We start from the raw sequence: 1,005 nt of genomic DNA, 5'->3' as shown, positions 1-1,005 counted from the left end.
CCTGGAAAAGTCAGATTTTCATGATATGTCACCTTTAAAACATTTTTTACAATCTGCAAATTTGTGTGCCTCGCACTGAAATTTTACTAAAAGTTGTATATACAGTACATAAATGCACACATCTGTACATTAACCTACTGATCTTGATGTATATTACTTCATTGTTTTTAATGTATTTATTTTTTATATTAGGGTTAGTAGTTTAATTGTAATTTAAATGTTCTTTGTATTCTCTTGTGTTATATGTATGTTTGCATGTATGTACCCAGAGCTCCAGGAAACCACAACAAATTCCTTGTGTGTTTGCGCACACACTTGCGAATAAAGCTCATTCTGATCCTGATTCAGGCCAGTTATTATAATGAGAGCAGGTTCTGGTTCAGGTCTGAGGGGAAACATCATACTGAAGGATACTCCTGCTCGGAGTCCAGGATTTGGCTTTTGGAGAGGCTCCGCTGTACTTCCTGCTCCATCCTCTCGATCTCCTGCGCCATTTGGCTCTTCTGCCGCTCTAAATCCAGAAGTTTCTGACCGACCTCTTCCTCGGCATGTACAAGACCTTAAAAAGAAGACAACACAGAAAGAAGTATTTAGCTTTTATCATTGCATTTTGTACGTTTATATTAATTAGTAAGCTCAAAGTTAGCATTAGTAGTAAAGGAATACCATTTAAGAGCTCGGTTGTGGTCTTCTTGGTCTTGATGTGGTGGTCAAAGAACTCCTGCAGGTTCTCTCTCGCTCCTCGAAGAGCGCTCTCTGCCTTACTGCTCTTGATGAACTCAATCAATGCTTCCCCTGATTTCGCAAGGTCATCGTCATGCATCGCATCGTTCTGTGCCATGTCTGCATTAATAATGCTTCTGCAGAAAAATGCAGCACATATGGAGGTGAAGCTGTATGCAACATTTTTTCATTTTTGCAGATACTTTCACCAAAAGCGACTTACAAATGAGGAGCAAAGCAAGCAATATGTCATAGTTAACAAGTTTCACAGTAAAAAAAAAA

General features: G+C 38.8%; 1 protein-coding gene across 1 annotated transcript; it reads right to left on the bottom strand.

The window, feature by feature from the left end:
- Positions 1-332: 332 nt before the first annotated feature.
- Positions 333-858, bottom strand: LOC107576939 (kinetochore protein Spc24-like). The gene is made up of 2 exons (XM_016263060.1): positions 667-858; positions 333-559 (listed from the first exon to the last, which is right to left on the bottom strand). The coding sequence occupies exons 1-2, from the start codon at positions 839-841 to the stop codon at positions 399-401; spliced, it is 336 nt and encodes a 111-aa protein (XP_016118546.1). The 5' UTR covers positions 842-858; the 3' UTR covers positions 333-398.
- Between the last annotated feature and the right edge of the window lie 147 nt (positions 859-1,005).

Source organism: Sinocyclocheilus grahami, unplaced genomic scaffold (genome assembly GCF_001515645.1).
Source record: "Sinocyclocheilus grahami isolate Dianchi unplaced genomic scaffold, SAMN03320097.WGS_v1.1 scaffold4687.1, whole genome shotgun sequence".
NCBI classification, from domain to species: Eukaryota; Metazoa; Chordata; class Actinopteri; order Cypriniformes; family Cyprinidae; genus Sinocyclocheilus; species Sinocyclocheilus grahami.
The sequence above is the reverse complement of the archived record's forward strand: the minus strand, read 5'-3'. Positions and strand labels throughout refer to the sequence as shown.

What these genes read in the sequence shown, in the direction of transcription:
- LOC107576939 (XM_016263060.1), bottom strand. Translation starts at nt 841, where the DNA reads ATGGCACAGAACGATGCGATGCATGACGATGACCTTGCGAAATCAGGG. An exon ending in CACAACCGAGCTCTTAAATG is followed by an intron (nt 560 to 666) that starts GTATTCCTTTAC and finishes CTTCTTTTTAAG; the next exon opens with GTCTTGTACATGCCGAGGAA.